General features: G+C 39.2%; 1 protein-coding gene across 1 annotated transcript in view; it reads left to right on the forward strand.

The window, feature by feature from the left end:
• Positions 1 to 41: 41 nt before the first annotated feature.
• Positions 42 to 15,983, forward strand: part of HSPBAP1 (HSPB1 associated protein 1) — a 38,471-nt gene continuing 22,529 nt past the window's right edge. Inside the window, exons 1-2 of the mRNA XM_031057714.1 lie at positions 42 to 204; positions 12,287 to 12,472. Coding sequence (XP_030913574.1) covers positions 42 to 204; positions 12,287 to 12,472 — 349 coding nt within the window. The remainder of the gene's footprint in view (positions 205 to 12,286; positions 12,473 to 15,983) is intronic.

Genomic DNA, 15,983 nt, shown 5'->3' on the forward strand with positions numbered 1-15,983 from the left:
CTCCAGCGCGGCGCGGCTGCAGGCCCGGGCCGAGGACGGATATGGGGAGGGTGAAGCGGCGGCTGAAGCGGGGCCGTAACCGGGCCCGTGACCGGACCGAGCCCCTCCATCAGCTCCTCTCCGACACGTCCCTGTCGGCCGCGGGCCCCTCGCCGCAGCGTGGTACCTTCGCGCAGGGAGGTGCTGCAGCAGGGCATCCCTCGGGTACCGATCCTCTTAAAGGGAGAAGGAAATCGTGTTGCTTTGGTGGATACAAATCAACCACGGTCCGAATTGAGAGGGAAAAAATAGCAGGGTTCGGATACAACATGCACAGAAGTTCATTTTAAAATAATTCGGGTCAATATACCATCATGTGGGGAACACTATGCTCATTAGTATTATCATTTAAATAGATTGAAGTATATATTCATTTGATTAGGTTATGTGAGAATTTATCTGTATATCAACCATCTGTACTTGTCATAAAATTAATGGCTCATATGCTGCACAGTGCTTCATGTTCCCTAAAATATTGGGTATTTCAGTGTGGCTTGATCAGACATTCTGTCACCAAGTCTGGAAGTTGGCTTGATAAATGCCCATATAATTAAATGAGGAGAGCTGAACGGTGGGATCCCCACAGACTGGTTTTATGTCCAGTGTCAGTGTCATAACTGTTGATGTGCTGGGCAGTGCACAGCTGAATTTTACACATGGCCATCATCCCACAATTTTGCAGCCAAAATCTCAGAGGTTTCATTTCATTCCCATTAAATTCTTCTCAGAACATAACAGACATCACATTTTTTTAGTCCATGCAGCTCAGTTTCCTAGACTGAAAGTGCAACAAGGAAGTATATGCTGACTGAAATCAGCAGAAATACGATCAAAAGAAAATTATGTTTTGTCTACAAAACTTCAGGAAATGCCCCAGGAAAAATAAAATTCACATACAATTAAATAATGGGGGATGTACAGCAAACTCAAATTTGAGGCTGCTGTGTACAGCTGTAGTGACAAAAGTACAGTAAAAACATAGGGTGAGATTCAGACTTGCTCATGACTGATATATATTCTGGTAGTGCTTTGGAGCTCCAAATAAGATTAATTCCCCATTTTACTAAGTCTTTTTCATACATTACCACCTCAGCATAGTTTAGCCCATGCCAAAATGTTCTTTCAATTTAAAAAGGGTATGTTACAACTATAATTTAAGTGATCTGCTGGCATTCATCCAAAGACAAAGTGCTGCTATTTGCAGAAGTAAACAATGTGAAAAAGTACTTCTCTCTTTGAACATTTTTCAATTAACTGCAGTAATTGTGGAGGTTTCATGGTTCTAGTGGCAGGAAACCCATCAAGAAATAAGACAAGTGGGGTTTTGTGGTGTCCTTTTTTACTGCAAATCTTGTGTCATGCCTCATATTATCTGTCTGGTCAAATGAAAACTTGAGTATAAGCAGGATAAGTCTTTGATAACTTATCCAAGACACTTCATCTTACGATGGGTTTCAAGATATTTTGACTCTTTCCTGGGTCAACAGGAAAGAGAAATATCTGAGAAACAGCAACAAACTAGAGGGGCTGTCAAAATAGGCTCAAAAATATTTAAGTATATTTATTATTGACTTAATGATGTTTTAAATAATTTATTTTAATTGCTTGATTTGAAATCGCTCCATCTTTTCATAGCTTCACAACCCATATGCGCATCTTTCAGTCATGGCCTGACCTTTTCTATTCCAGCTATTTAATTAACACAGTGTAATATTCTGTGTGAATTATTCTTGTTTGCAGGATATGGTATTGGTTAAATTTGTTAATGTAAAGGAGCAGTGTATTGTTGATAAACTGTTGGAAACCAAATTAGCTTTATCTTGCAGCTAGCTGATTGCATTATTTCACTCATGGGCATAATACTCCTCTAAATATGCTAATTTCACTCTTTTCTCCGTGTGGTGACATTTTTACTGTTCTCATTACTGACATTTGTAATATTTGAGGTGGGGAAATTTTTCTTGCTTTAACCTCATTATAATGTAGCTAAAGAGATTTGAATATTATCAGATGAAATGCACATATATTCAGGCCAGCAGAAAGGTTATTTTCTCTCCTGGCCCATAACTTTCATGTCTGTGGCAGGTCTTGCATGGACAGAATGACACCTAGATCCAAAACTGTGATACAGATGCCCATGCAGGTACTAATTGTCTGAGCAAAATAGTGTGTCCATTGGTAGATGCCCTCATTTCCAACCTAAAAGCTCTGAGGTGGTTGTGTGACCATATTCCTGCCTGTCTGCCTGTGTCTGACCTAAAACATTCAGGAATTCATCGTAGGAGGAGTTGGTTGCCTGGAGCTCTGATAGACTAGTGGTGACAGACAAAAATTACATGGCTGAGGCTGTTCTTGCTTCCAAATGCTCTTGCCATCCCTGAGGCAGGCCTGGTGGATCTGCTTGCAAGTTGGCACCTGCAGTGTGCCAATTTAAGATTGGCTTATTCATATAAACGGAGGCTTTGATGGTTTGTTACCACCTTGGGGCATCTGCAGAGTCTAGTTCAGCTAAAACACATCTGTCATGTAATGTTGTGCTCAGCAGTCCAGGAGAGCATCCCCCCATGGGGCAACCCCCAGTTCCCAGCACATTAGGAAGGGCCATTTGCTCTTTCCTGTCACCATGGTTTTGACAGGTTTGCTCTCCATGTGACATTCTTCAGAGAGTCAATGAATGCCTGAGTCCCCTTGGTTCTTACACCTCTCTCCCAACAGCTTCTAATGTCATAAATCTTGTCCTTTCTTGTGTCAACTCATACCTTGCAATGTGACAAGCAGCAAGTCATTGCATACCCAATAAAGGTTAGAAGCATTTTGGCACAAAATGGGCAGAACCCGAAATTAATTCAAAGATTGAAAAGTAGTATTTTGCAGATTCTGAAAATTCCTCCCAGGATCTAAAAAAAGTTCTCTTTACTAGGGATTTCCCTCAATTTCCAGACTTCAGCTGGAATTGTGACAGTTTCAGAGCTGCCATAAACAACACTGGTGTAGCAGGGATCTGTAATGGGTGAGTTCTTTACACCCCATCTTCTTCAGAAAAACACTTCTGAAGGTGAGCCTGTGAGGTGTGAGCAAATCCCATTCTTCCTCAAGTTTTGACATTGTTTCTATTCTAGTTGCTCAGGAACAGGTTGGTTGAAATCTGCTCTGGTTTGGGCACCTTCCAATCTGTGTATTCACTCAGCATATTTTCTTGCCTTTCTTTTTTATTGAGATGTAAACTCCAGCTCTAACATCATACAATGATTTCCTGGTCCTTCAGGTTTTACAGTGCTTCCTTTTTTCTAGTATCAACAGGAAGCAAAAATACAGACCAGACACATCTTTAGCTTATGAAAGCTGAGCAATTTTATTCTTAAATTCAAACTTCAGTGTTTTCCAGTGGGGAATTAATTTATACCTTTTGATTGCAGGCTGTGTGTATTCCCACCGCAGAGTGACCATTGTAGTGCAGATGATTCCAAGTTTGTGGTGAGGCAGAGCCCATTGTAAGATTCTCTAGGGAAAGGTGGGATTTTCCACCTTTTCTTGTGGAGTCTACCTTTGTGGCTGGCTAATGAAAGACGTGTCACTTAGATTCTCTGTACACCACACTGCAGGTTCTTTAGTGCAGCTCTCAAAAGGAATATGCAAAAGTCACATCTGACTTGGGCTTTGAGCACATTTAAATCATTCTGTGCTCCATTTCTGCATGTTCTGCCATTCATCACCTTCTTAATGATGAACATGTAAGCGATGATTGTAGCTTCTTTGAGGGGGAGGTGGAAGCTACATGATGTCTTTCATCAAGGTAATTTTGTTGGCTGCTTCCCTACCTCACTTAGCCTTCAGGCTCCATGTCTGAGACATTTTAGGGAGTTTATGTTGGAACTCCAGCTTCAGCAGACTACTGCCCCTATGTTGTCTCATTTTATTCAGGGCCACCATGTGCAAGTAACAGCAAATGACATCAGTGGAGTATTTTACACCCCAAAGTTGTGTTAAGGAAATTCATTTTCAAAGACTGATGGTTTCCTCTCTTCCTGAAAACCTGAGAATTATGCAAATGAACTGAATCACAGGATGTTAGGCTTGAATTGGGAACTACAGGGTGAAAATCTCCACCTTTTCCTTGTGCTAGGACTGCCTCAGTGCAGCTCTCATTGTCTCTGGTGCCAGCAAGGAGAGATAGTCATGGTGCTCTGGTACTGGTCTGTCCTTTGTGTCTCTTATGCACGTGTTTCTCATTTCTTATCAAACTGTGCCATTGTTCCCCTGTTGTCTTACACGGAAGCAGCAAGGGGTAACTTAATTACCAGTCTGCTATAATTAACAATGTAGACATTAGGGAGTTTGTTACTGTTGGTCTAGTCACGTTTAGCTGTCATACAATAGGTATGCTGTGAGCTCTGCAGATGAGTTGTCTGAAGACCTGATTGTCTGGGTAGGTGTTTTGGATCAAATACATATTAAGGACAAAAAGCTCACAAAATGTTGTTTGTGTCTTTGAAAATGTGACTCTAACATGTAATTTCATATAGAAAGAAGAGACTGAATTGATTATTTCTTTGTGCTTTTCTCAACAGGGACATATATGAATAAAGTTTAAATATTCTATGCTTTGTGATTACAGACACAATGAAATTCTTGGGAGTAATATGCATGAGATTTTGGGTTCTGTAAGAGTATTTTAAAAAAGAGCAATGGTAAGGTAGTTTGGATGTCTTGGTATAAAAGTACAACTTTAACCTTTTGCAGTTTTATTATTTCACTAATGTTCAGGGGGTTATCTTAAAATTCTATGTAAAATTCATACTTTTGAAGACCAGACATAAAAGACATCATTCCTTCTAATACTAGTATTACATCAGACAATGTTGAGTGATATTAATGTTTAAAAAGAATATGAAAATATTGAAACTCTTCTACTGTAAGGAGTTTTCCCTATTTTCTGATAGGTTGGAAAATACTGAGTTTTGGTAGATTTTGCATATTGCAAGAAACTTCCAAAATTCAAAGCAGCAGCACTGTCATAGTTTGTTGTATAATTAAAGGTCACCTTCAGTCTCCAGAAATGCAGATGCAGCTGATTACAACAGGAGTTCATGGAGATCTGAGTAGCAACCTGGGCCTGCAGTCCTTGATCTTCTCTGATATTTAGTCTTGGTGTTTACCAATACAGAAACTTTGCAGGCAGTTGTTATTTGAAAAAGAAAAGATAAAGGAAACCTCTGGAGGGAAAATGCTAAAGATACGTTGACATCACTAGCAGCAGTTCATTGTGTTACGAAGTTGTGAAAAGGCTGTGCTTTTTCAGCTAAAGAAGAGTTTATGTTTAATAGTTATATTAAAAACCAGAACTAACCATGAACATGTTAAGGTTGAAAATTAAATTAGAAAACCTTGGTAGTTCACATTTTTGTGGGCTGTTTTGGTCAAGTGTATTCTTGACATTATGTCAAAGCAATATTTTTACATGAACCTGTATGGTCTGGGTCTATATGAACCCCAGGATTCAAAATATGCACTGTTAACAGTTTTTCACCATCAAAATTCATGTTGCAGCATGAAAACCTTTATCAACAGAAATAGTAATGTGAAGCAAAGATTAAAGGCACTTCTGGTTGTTTTAGCCATGCTGAAAGAAATTGAATGATGTAAACAATGGAATAATAGCCATGATTTTTCCTTAGTATTCCTATAATAATGGCAATCCCTGAATCTAATCCCCTTATTGTGCATTCCAGAAACTGTTCTTGAGGTTCACATGGTGGGTCTCTCTCAAGTCAATAATTCATGTGGTTCAAAAACTTCTTATATTCTTTTAAAGTATGATTTCATTCTGACAATTAATTATACCTCTAATTGACTTAGTCATTAATCATAATTTGTATCCTGTGCAGTATGATGGTGAACAAGGTCATGTATACTACCATCATAACCCCTTTGAGGATCAAATTCAAAAGGCTCCATTGTATTAATTACAATTTATTACAATAGCTTGTAGGAAAAAAGCATGTATTTTGAGAATACTATTGACTGTTTACTACAATAGCTTATGGGAAAATAGTGTAAATGAGATTTAGATTCTTTTGTTGCTGCCATTTTGAAGTTCTTGTCAGTCAAGTTTGCAGGACTGAACAACAATAGTCACAACTGGTTAGTTTCTGACAGTGAATTTTACACAGTGTATTCATCTCTTTAAGAGTAGTGCTTTCACACTTAGTACTGACAAGGAATAGAAAAAGAAATACAAATAAACTTCGCTTATAATATGAACAAATTCTTTTTTTTCCTTAGAAATACATACATTAACTTCCTGACATGCCAATTCCCTCACCTTCAATTATAATGTTATGTTAGTACTGAATTTTGTATTAAATTTTCTGTTTATTAGCAAATGTCAGAAATATGTATCAGTGCTGGTGGGCTGCTGGGAAGATGCGGTTTGGCTACTGAATTTCCTCAGCAGCAGGTGTGTGTAATTCACACCCCATAGACTAACAGAAAGGTGGAATTTTGGCAGCCTAGCTTAAGGAAGAAGAGTCTATCTTTTTATATCCTGATGGAAGGTTTTGGTCAAAGACCACAGTCTTTTCCTTCAAGCATTTCTTCTGCTGGGGGAGACCAGAGGAGCTGAGGTCATTCAGCATTCAGTTCATGAGCTGAAACTGGCAGGACTGCCTTCTAAACCTGCACGGCAGGATGGAGGAGAGACATCAGGCAGGAGCTGGCCAGGGGGTCAGGAAGAGCTTTCAAGGAAGAGCCTTAGGGCATTTAGGGGAAGAATTTCCTAAACGTATGCTTGAGATGATGCACTGTAATTTAGAGCAGCAGGGGGAGGTCCCTCCCAGAGCTGTGTTTTGGGCTCAGCCCCTGCTCCCCCGTAAGGAGTCTGGCAGCAATTCCCGTTGCTTTATCGGAAGGACAAGATGAGGTTTGGGCATGGCTCCCACTCCTATCTCACTTCACGTCTGAAGTCACTTCAACTTCCTGTAAGAAAAACTAAGATGCTCAGCCCTGCCATGGGAGCACTGGAAATTGAGTCCAAATTCCTCATTTAGCCTCTTTCTCTTCTTCCTTTGGCTGCCCTCCTCTGCAGTAGCAGTCTCGGAGAGGAAGGAAGGCTTTGTTGGCTGCAGGCTGCCAGAGTGAGCTGAGGCTGCCAGTCTGACAAGTGCAGACTGGTCTGTCCAGAGTCTCCATGCAACTGCCACCTCTCCCTCAGTAACCAAAGCATCTGCACATCTGGGGTAGCTGCCACCTCCCCCTCAGTAACCAAAGCATCTGCACATCTGGGGTAGCTGCCACCTCTCCTTCAGTAACCAAAACATCTGCCCATCTGGGGTAGCTGCCTGCTGGCCGTGTGCATTCACAGCATTAACATTTCCAACAGCCAAAACTAATACCAACAGCAATAGCTGGCTGGCAGGTAAATACCTAGATGTTGGTGCAGCCAATCCTGAAAACTACACATTTTATGTATATTTAGAGGCATTCTGTTTGCCCAGAGGAGGCTGGTTATAGTGCCTAGTGTTGTAATCACATGCAGATTATTTAAAGTTGGTTTTTTAATTTACAGAGTTAATGTACTGTGAAACCATTAAGTCTGACCTCCAAAGCAAGTCACTTATATTTGGTTTGGGGAGTTTGCTCATCTTCCCCCATACCTTCTCTTTTCCCACTCCTGGTTCTTGTCTAGTTAAGATTCTGGAGGTGACGTGATTTTTTTTTACTCACCTGGCTGCTCTGTATTAATATATTCAAAATGTATTTTTTTTCTTTTCTTTTTAATTTTTTTTAATAAAAGAAGTAAGGAAAAGGGAGCATTACAGATTTGCTAGAAAAACAATTTGATGATGCATGTACCAAATACATTACCAGGATTTCCTTGTACTCCCTATTTTAGAAAATAATTTTAATACCTCTCAATTAAATCTCATATTTAAGCAGCAGGGTGTTTTGGCAGAAGCCAACTGCCATGCACTAATGAACTCTTATAATTTGCTAAATTATTTTAAATGAATGACAGTACATTTAGCTTTTTAATGACTGTACATTTAACTTCTGAACAACTTTGATCAAGTCCACTTTTAGTTAGACTGCCTGCTGTGCTAAACTCTTAATTCCCAAACCCTACTCAGTTATTCAGAAAAATTGTTAATCAGAAACATGAAATTATTTTCTGTTTCAGAAGGACAAAATCTACTGGAGAGTACTTGGCCAATTCATTACTTTTCTTTTACCTGCCCTCAGTGCTAAGTCTGGATAAGGCTTAATGTTTGACAGTACTTTGTGTAAAGACAACTGGAGAGCTTTCTTTTTTTTAATTGGGAGATCTCTATTTTGCAAGGTGTTGCCTTTCTAAAGAACACCTATGTTTTTTGCCAATTATATAAGCTGCCACAGTTACAAAACTTGAGCTAAAACTTGGTTCATTTTTTCAGTTCCTGATTGGATTCTCTACATGCCTTGGGTAAAGTCAAAACATGAGACAAATTATTCCTGCTTCCTTTTGTACTATGAAGTCACACCATTTGTTGAGCCTGATAGAAAGAGCTAAGCTGAAGTATTCCTTTTCTCTTTGGATCAGAGTACAACTGAGAAAATGAAGACTCCCACAGAGCTTTTCTTTTTCAAGGGAATATGCATTTCTATTCTCTCCTGCTACACAGTGTCCCCTAGGAATTTGATATTTAATGCCTAAGATGTGCAATGGATATTTTTCTTCTTTGCTACACATTTTATTTGTTCACCTTTTACTTGTGCATATCTGTATCCAAACTGTATGTGCTTATATATGCTACACAACCTCAGGTTTTGCCTTGGACTCAATTACCATCAATCTCAGGCTAAAAAGTACCAAAAACCAACAGCCCAGTCTATAAGGTTTTTGTGAAACTATGCTAAAAGCAACTGAGGACATTATTATTTTAAACTATAACCCTGCTAATCTCTCTTCAGATCTTCTATCTTCAGATATATCTTTTAATCAGTTTTCCCCACTCCTACAGCATATGGTTCCATCAGAAATCTCTGATGGTCTTGAGCAGAGTTCTCCAAATTATCATAATATCTATTTGCTGTATTATATGATATTTACCTTTTATCAAGTGTTTTTTCTCTGGCAGGCACTTAGATATGCATGACAAGTGTTATAGGGAAAGTATTATGTTTAGCTGCCTCTGTTCTCACCAAGAAATATACAAAGGCAAATCAAGACACAGATTCTTCACACAGAATCTAGCAAGAATCTGCATTTGTCTTTGCAAAAATCCCTAATGTATATTTGTTTAAGTCTTTAAATTTTCTAAGATGTTTCAAATGTCACTGTGCATTATATGTATTGTAAGTGATTATCTATATCAGGAGAAGATATATACTTATTTAACAAAGATTTTAATACTGTTTGAAGATAGGAATTATTAGCATCTTAGTAAGACAGACTGTCCTCTTTCACTTTTTCTTGATTTTATAGGGAAATATGTTTACAACTGAACATGGTGACATGACAATCATTCAGTAGAGGAGAGGCTACTTAACCTAATTGTGGTTTTTTATTTGCCAGTGGCCTATTCTCCCAGTAGCTTCAGTTCTGAGCTTCCCACTGTGTGTGTATGCCCTGTGGTTAAAACCACACCTTGCAAAAAGCATGATGTGCATGTGGAAATCACATTAGAAAGCCACACAGAATCAACAGTTGGCTTTGAAGAGTCTTCCTGTCTCTTCCAGTAAAATTTCTGCTTTTGTAGCACATCCCAACTGTTCATTGAAGTTACAGGATAAACCTGAAACTTTTGCAATAAAGTCAGCTTTACAAAATCTTCCAAGAAGGTGTCACCAGTTTCTTGCATTATTTGCATTTACATCCTCTAAAATACTTAAATGTAGTGCCCTTAAAGCAAAAAAAAGCCCTGAGTAGTCAAAAAGACAGCCATGCAGTGATAAACATGGCCTAAGCAGAAGCGATTTCATTTTTATGAGCTGGAAAATCTGAAAGGTAGCTAAGGCCTGCCAGCTCCCACATGGTGAAAGCACGTCTGTACAATATTATAACTGCACTGGTGAAAGACAGAAGTTTTATAAACCCCCTGGGAGTGTTCAGATCTGGACCAGGTCTTGTGTTAGCTCTTGACCAGAATGGCTGTGAATAAAAACACGCTGAGCTTTCCCCTCTTGCCGTGCCTCCAGGCAGCTCCTGGTGGCTGCAGCATGTGCCCTGTGTCTGCAGATGGCCTTTCTACCTGCTCTGGAGCTGCTCCCCCAGGTGTGCCAACCTCTCCTTGGGAAGCCCAGAGCCTCCTCAGGGGTGGGGAAGAGCATATGGTGAGCCATACGGTCCCTGTGAGGCTCCTTATGTCCTGCTTGTGTCAGCTGCTGAGTGTGAGACTGAAGGCCAAGTGTCAGAGACATCCCTGTGTCACAGCAACACCATCCTGTCAAGTGTTGCTCTGCCTAGGAGAGCAAATGTAGAAAACAAACCAAAATCCAAGCTCCCTCCTGTCGTCTGCCTTAGGAAAGAGAAGCCATTTAAATTTTTTATGTTCCATGAAGATAAAATACCAGAGGTCTTTAGTTTTAAAGCTTCACAATGGAGTTTTCATGAGGGAAAAGTGAGGGATTTGGTTTCCCTGGAAGTCTGTGGAATAAGAGACCCATTGACTCTAGGAAAGCCCAGCCCCAATACCTCCCACTGAGTTTGTGTGAAGATAGCAGCCTAATTTAGAAAACCAAAAAGCACAGCTATGTGGGAGTATAAACCCTGTCAAAAGAAGAGGGGCTTACAAAAGTTACCAACAAGATACAGCACACAGTATGCGCAGGACGCCTCTTACTCCTGTCATTCCCACTTCAGCATTCATAGATTTATTTTGGATTTTTGTTGCATTTAAATTAATCCTGAAGAACTGTTCTCAGTGACATTGTTCCCAGTGGGTCATCTTGTGTTTCCCCCAGCTGGCTTCACAGGGTTGCCCCATGTGCCTCTGGGTGGTTCTCTGCTATCTCCCATACGTGGGGAGGAATGACAGGCAAAAGTAGCAGCCAGAGGGGAAGGAAATTCTCTTGGCCTGTATTTATTTAACTCATTGTGTATGCCAGACCATCATTTGACCCCTAAATACAATGACTGAATTGAATTGGTTTGTTTGTTTTAAGTAAACTGCTGGAAGTCACAAGGAGCCATGTGTATCAATTCAGTATGTTAAATCTTAGCCATTATACAGATACAAATTCTGGATGAGTTAACTTCAATAGAGGTTAAAATAATGAACGGATTTTTTTATGATCTGAAGCTGTAGTCCACCTCTTCCGCTCTATGGAGATGTCATTCCTTTTAAAAAACTCCAGATTTTCCCTCTGAATGTGTCCCTAAAGAAAAGTTATTCTGAAAGTGCTGAGTTAATTCAAGATTGCCAGCATTTCAGCTTGACAGTTTCAGTGAGGCATATAAATCTCTAAACAGCAAAGGAATAAATGGAAATCTTGGGTTAGTTTAGTTCTTGGATTGGCATAATTTCCTTTTTCTAAAATTCTGTTGATGAAATTTTAAAACACTTCAAAAATACCTGCTGATTGGTTGTGCTACTGTTCCTCAGTTTAAAGAGAACACATGGAGGGCTGGTTTGCTACCTCTGACAATACACTACAATTTTGGAAAGAATCCCATGCAGAAAAACTGCTACTCATTAAATTTATGTTTTCTGAACTCTGAACATTATTTGCAAGTTTGTTTTATTGTTAGCCTATTTCTAAGCAGCTTGGCTACAGTGCTTTATTGCCTAAGATACAAGTGAAGAGTCTAAGCCTGTGCCTATTTTTATTTTTGCTTTATATTTTATGTGCTAATACACTGCTTTAAACTTTAATTTAGTTCTTCCAGTGTTTGCAGTACAACTTAGATTTTTAAAAAAATCTACAAATGTAATAAAACAGTCATAAACAAAGGAGGTCTTAGTTCTTATTTTTTCTGTTTTATTGTTAGCCTATTTCTAAGCAGCTTGGCTACAGTGCTTTATTGCCTAAGATACAAGTGAAGAGTCTAAGCCTGTGCCTATTTTTATTTTTGCTTTATATTTTATGTGCTAATACACTGCTTTAAACTTTAATTTAGTTCTTCCAGTGTTTGCAGTACAACTTAGATTTTTAAAAAAATCTACAAATGTAATAAAACAGTCATAAACAAAGGAGGTCTTAGTTCTTATTTTTGTAAAACTTCATGTATGATAAATCATCTCTCTCCATCTGGTTTTTTTTCTTTACATAGATGAAGATGTCAAACCATTTACTCCTGAGAAAACCAAGGAAATTGTGATGTCTCTACAGCAACCTGCAGTCTTCTGTAACATGGCTGGCAACTGGCCAGCCCTGCACTGGAATGTGGAATACCTTTCTGCTGTGTTGGAGGGAAAGACAATCCAGTTTAGGCTGGGCCTGAAGACAGTGGATTTAGGTGAGAATGAGGTGGACAGGCATCGATGTCACAAGTCTCTTTTCCAGGTCCTGCAATTATCTGCCTTTTCATTATAACTGTTCTTTCTCTAATGTATTGTTTTTCATTGCAGGCTTTGTTTTTAGGAATGAGATCTGGCCAGCAGTAGAACTCTCCCTTCTCTTTCTCATGTCTTTAGTCTCAGTAGGAGGTGTGGTGGGTAACACCAGCATTTAAGAACCAAATCTCTCAGTGTTCCTTCCTTGCTTTGTAGTGTGTGTGTTTGGTCCTGGTCTTACACATGATTAGATTGTTCACGTGAGCTGAGCTTCCATATCCATAAGCCTGACTATGTTAAGGAATTAGCTAAATAATTAGCCAGACTTGGGGTATTTATCTGTAATGGTGGTAATTCTCACCTTCCCTCAGAGGTTTTTAAGACTTAGGTGATTTTCAGTACTTTAAGGTCCTGTGATGGAAGACATGATGGAAGTATAAAGCATTAAGAAAATCATTTGACACCAGTGCAATAATTTCACTGCTAACCCTCCAGATTCACTCATACATCTTGGAACATGCCATGGGAGAAAGACAATTTTCCAACTGGACTTTAAATACTAAAACTTCATCTCTGTCTGTAGGCACACAGTAGTGTGTCCATGGACAGACTGAGTTTCATACCATGGGGGGAAGATAGAAGAAACATGTTCCATCTGCCATCTACTTGAAAGGTTCTGCACTGCTTTATCCCTGCCCTTTACATCCTTTGCCCTCCCACGACATACCAAAATATGTTTTGCCATGCACTTTCTCCCTTTTGCCTATAAAGCATCTTGGCTACCTTTAGGGGTTTTTTTAACCCTTAGGCCAGAAAAATCCACTTTAAAAATACTTAATATGTCATGGTCTTTTAGACCCTACCCAATTACTCTTTCTGTAGTCTTCTAACCTTTTCCAGTTGGACTTCCTCTTTCTTGGAATGTAGAGTCTGCACAAAGACTCCAGACGAGGGTCTGCCAGTTCCAGTGAAAGTGGTAGGATTACATCATACTATTTTACTTAACACTGTGAAATTTGCTTTCTTCACAGCATCATGACCATGTTATTTCATGTTCAATTTTTGCAGGAGAAGTGATGAAACAGAAGTGTTAGAGGGAAAATGCTTGGCGTGTTAGGATTTCAAAGCATTTTGCCAGCATGGATTAATGATTTCTGTGCCCTTCCTGGGGGGAACAGATATTATTTACTCACTTTCTATGGATGGGAAAACTGAGGTGTAGAATTAAAACCTTGGTACACATCTTCATAGCAATATCTCTGTAGTTCAGTGAGGTACCACCTAATTCTTGCACTAAGTGTGAAATGCATCCCAATAGAGAAGGTGTAGCACATATATATATATATATATATATATATATGACACTTACCTTGTTACCTTACACATTGTTAATATATCTGAGTTGGAACACACAAGGCCTACCAGGTAAAAGAGTAGTTTTGATCCTACTCTCCATTAATTAGTAGGCACTTTTTGAGAGCCAGATGGATGTTCCAACTGGCAGAGTCTCTGATGGGACTGATGGAGTGTTACGTAGCTATGTCACAGATTGATGCTACCAACTGACTAGATAAGAGTCATCACTTAACAATAACTTGTAGTCACTAGAGATACAGAGTGGATTTAAATTGGAATTTATATCTTGAAGCATCTAACTGCATTTTGCTTTTTCCTAAAGGCATTTATCCCTGTGCAGCAATCATTTTGTCTCCAGGAGCCTCCATTATGTGGTAATGTTGGTTGGAATTGTCTTTGAGGAGATTGGTACAGCCTTCAGGGGTTATATTGTAACTGAATGAGACCTGTGATGCCATAAAAATTTTCAATATAAGAATATATTAGTGAAGCCATTATCCAAGCCATCTCAGAGTCTGAAATAATGTAATACATTCCATGTGCCACTGTCATTTGGAAGGTGGTTGATCTCACTATTGCATGCTTAAAACTACTTTTAATGAGGGCCTCTCTTTCTTATTGTTCCTGCTAACTTTCCTGGGTGAAACGGAGCCAGTCATCTGCTCAGAGAGAGAACAGAATTTGTATTTTAGAATACAACTAAAATTGCATTGATCTCTCTCTCTCAGTATTCCTTCCATATCCACAAGAGGTTTATTGCCTTAAGACTAGGTGGGACCTCTCTACTACGGAATTGGAAATGCAGAAGAAAAAATCGACTCTCCTGCTTAAAGGCACATTCTGGTGACACTCTGAAATGGCAGCTTCAGATTTTCTGAGGTTATTTAAGTGAGGTTCATCTGAAAAACTCAAAATTCATGGAGATCTCTTACTACAGCAATTCTTCATCTTTCTTTAGTGCCACATCTGCATCTGGATGGGTTTCCCAAGCTGAAGATTCCTTAATGTACAAAAGTGAGACTTGCAAATGGGGCAACTTGGTGGCAGTTGCAAGGATTTTATATTTGCTTTTCTTACTAGTTTGTAACCTCTGAAGCATACCAATGTAGATGGCACATTTGAAACATGGAAAAATGTGAGAGCTAGCAGTATTATTTGTATATATTATTTGTACCTAAGTGTGTTTTTTATAGTATTCTGTCTGATTACACAAGTTAAACAGTTTGTGTCCATAAGAAAGGGAAAAACTACAATCAGAGGACTAAGCATTGACAAAAGATACCTTCAAAGAGAGTACCAGAGTTCATTACAAGAACAGTGAAGATGCTATTAATCAGGAAATCCCTACTCATCTGGTTCCAGCCACACTAAAAGATTTATTTTTCTGATGTGGGATAAGGGGTAGGCTGAAGCTTCAGAAGTTTTGCTTCTGACAGAGAAAATGTGGCATTACTGCCATTGTGTCTGATGGCTACCTGGAACACACCAGCACAAAGTAAGAAGAAAACTTACACAGAACTGACTTCTGTATGTAGCCATTTCTTGTTTTGACCGTTTTTGGTGGCTGCATAATAAAATGAATCAACAATTCATTGTTTACTGTGAAGAAGCTGGAGAGAACAAGAAGCTGTCATGCTAATCAGTTTCTGAGTCACAGGATCTCTGGAGGATGTTTCACTGATGCTGGATAGAGCTGATGCTGTCAGATGTGCAGTTGGATAGGAAAGGGCTGCAACTTGACCATCTTGCCAAGAGGTTTATCACTAAGGATGGCAAAAGAATTGAGATCTCTGGGGTTTGATATAGCGGGAGACTGCAAAGGTGGCTGTAGAATCACTAGCTGAATAGGAGGCTGAAAATACAGTACAAATACTCTACACTGATTAAATGTTGCATAAAGCTGAAATATGAAGTGGTTATTGGAGTTGGATGTGCATGGCCAGGTTTTTTTGTCTGTGAGAATGCCTGTGCTTTGTTTTAGTATGAAGTGGCTGTTCCTTGCTTGGATTATTTAATTTCCCAGCAGCTGTGAATAGGGGTTTGGTTTTCTTTAAAGAAATGGTGAAGATATTTCACTTGCATTCTTAATGGAGCTTTAGGTATTTACTAAGGCTATTG

This window comes from Geospiza fortis, unplaced genomic scaffold (genome assembly GCF_000277835.1).
Source record: "Geospiza fortis unplaced genomic scaffold, GeoFor_1.0 scaffold112, whole genome shotgun sequence".
Classification (NCBI taxonomy): Eukaryota; Metazoa; Chordata; class Aves; order Passeriformes; family Thraupidae; genus Geospiza; species Geospiza fortis.